Below are 2,034 nucleotides of genomic sequence, written 5' to 3'. Positions count from 1 at the left end.
AGCAATGAGATAGTTTCAAAACTGATTAGTAGGACAGTTTCAATAATTAATACATTGCATATTGTTGTCTTAGTGGTTATTCATTGTACAAGATGCAGACATGATATCCTGTCCACAAACACTATTAGAACAAATCTTTCTATTCATTGAATTAAGAGAAAGTATCTGCATATCTATCCTATTTTGAATATACAGATACAGAATGGTCATTCATTTGTATCCCCTTTTATTGTTTAGTTTTGTCAGAGAAGGGTATTTCATTATCATTTAAATATTGTAGGTGCATGGATTCAGCAAAAAATCCAATATAGTCCAGTAGTCCATAATAGTAGTGGGTTTTCCATAGGACTGGCAATGTCAGAAGTTGTTCACTTGAGCATTTTACAGCTCAGCATATTAATATGGCTTTACTTTTTATGCTTCGCTTTTATACTTTTCTGCAGGATGGTTAAGACCAAGATAAAGCAAGACCTATATAACAAGAAATGTAACTTTTGTACCTGACAAGGTCAGTCAAACCCCCTCAGGATTTAACCTGAAACCCTGTACCGCAGTTTGCAGATCCTTTGTCAATGTCAGTCATATGGATGAGTCAAGGCCATTGCTTGACCAATTTGCTTGCTGTGAAAGCCTGAGAGAATGTTTTCTCTCCATGTGACTCTCCTTAGGCACACTTTACATCATTGATCAGTTTCTTCTGTGGCCCCATAATCTCCTTGATCAGAAAATTTGGGACACAACTGAGTTACATGATGTTACAGTACAGGTTCTCCTATATTCTGAGTCTTCACGGACCTTGAAAGGATAGAACCAAAATTTTGGCTGTCCTTGCAGCCCTTCTTTTTCTCTAATTTTTGATCTGCAAACTTAGGTTGTTAACCCACCAGAAGAGAAGCTTATATTATTACCCTACAACACAAGCAGTTGAGCTTAACCTCACTATCTGTCTGAATATCAAACATCTTAGAGCTAACATGGAACAGGTATTTTCCATCAAGTATTAATATGTTAAACTTTAAAAAAATATGTAAAAATGTATTTTAGTACAGGGGATATAGGGTCTCATTACACAGATCAAACTCATAGTGATCCTCCTGTTTGCAGCCTCTCAAGCATTGGGATCATAGTCACATGCCACCACACCCAGTCTCAGTTGCCATCTCAATATGCCCTGGGTGCGGGGCCAGCACATCACGCCAGGAATTGAACCCCAGCCCTGTGTCTGCCTAAGCAGGCGTTTTAGTCTACTGAGCTATCTACCCAGCCCTTATTTTGTCTTTTTTGAAAATAAGATCTCACTATGCAGTTCAGGCTCTCCTTGAGTCACTTTGTAGCCCAGGCTGGTCTCGAACTTGCAACAATCCTCCTGCCTCAGCCTCCCAAGTACTGAGATTACAGGAGTGTGAGTTTACTAAATTTAAAAACTGGATTTACCTAATAAGTTTTTCAACATGCTCCCTTACCTGCATTATGTCTTCAAATACATCCAAGTGCTCAGGGCACTTTCTCCTTGACTCCAGGGTCAAAGTCTTCCAAGCTATCCGTGCTCCACAGTCAACTATGGCCTGAACTCACTGGGCAGAATGTTTACCAACTGCTCTCAGCACACAGCACCACTGCCACGGTGAGAGAGACCAAACCCAAGACGAATTTACACTCACATGCACAACATCTAAAACAGAACAAAAGGAACATTAAAATGGCATTAATATAAAGTTGAATTGTTTTTGAAAAGATGAAAAATATCTTGCAAAATCATTTTGATCATTTTATGATATCCCATTGCTTGTGTTCAATAATTAAATTGAAAACTAGGTGAGTTTTAAATTACATTTCAAATGTTTTACTCTGAAGTATGCCTTTAAAATTTCTACAGAATAAAAGACAAATGGGGCTGGGGAGATGGCTCAGTAGAATAAGCGCTTCCCTGGCAAGCACAAGGGCCTGAGTTCAATCCCCGGTTCCACAAAAAAAGAATAAAAGACAAATATTGTACTTTTCACAAATTCATAAAGTAATGAGACTTTTATATAT

The 2,034-nt window shown here is 38.2% G+C and overlaps 1 protein-coding gene across 1 annotated transcript in view; it reads right to left on the bottom strand.

Annotated features, from left to right (window-relative positions):
- The window catches only part of Spag6 (sperm associated antigen 6), a 75,050-nt gene that overhangs the window by 58,293 nt on the left and 14,723 nt on the right, over positions 1 to 2,034 (bottom strand). The window contains 2 exon segments of the mRNA XM_012517728.1: positions 1,464 to 1,541; positions 1,544 to 1,599. Coding sequence (XP_012373182.1) covers positions 1,464 to 1,541; positions 1,544 to 1,599 — 134 coding nt within the window.

This window comes from Octodon degus, unplaced genomic scaffold (genome assembly GCF_000260255.1).
Source record: "Octodon degus isolate 3935 unplaced genomic scaffold, OctDeg1.0 scaffold00208, whole genome shotgun sequence".
NCBI classification, from domain to species: domain Eukaryota; kingdom Metazoa; phylum Chordata; class Mammalia; order Rodentia; family Octodontidae; genus Octodon; species Octodon degus.
The sequence above is the reverse complement of the archived record's forward strand: the minus strand, read 5'-3'. Positions and strand labels throughout refer to the sequence as shown.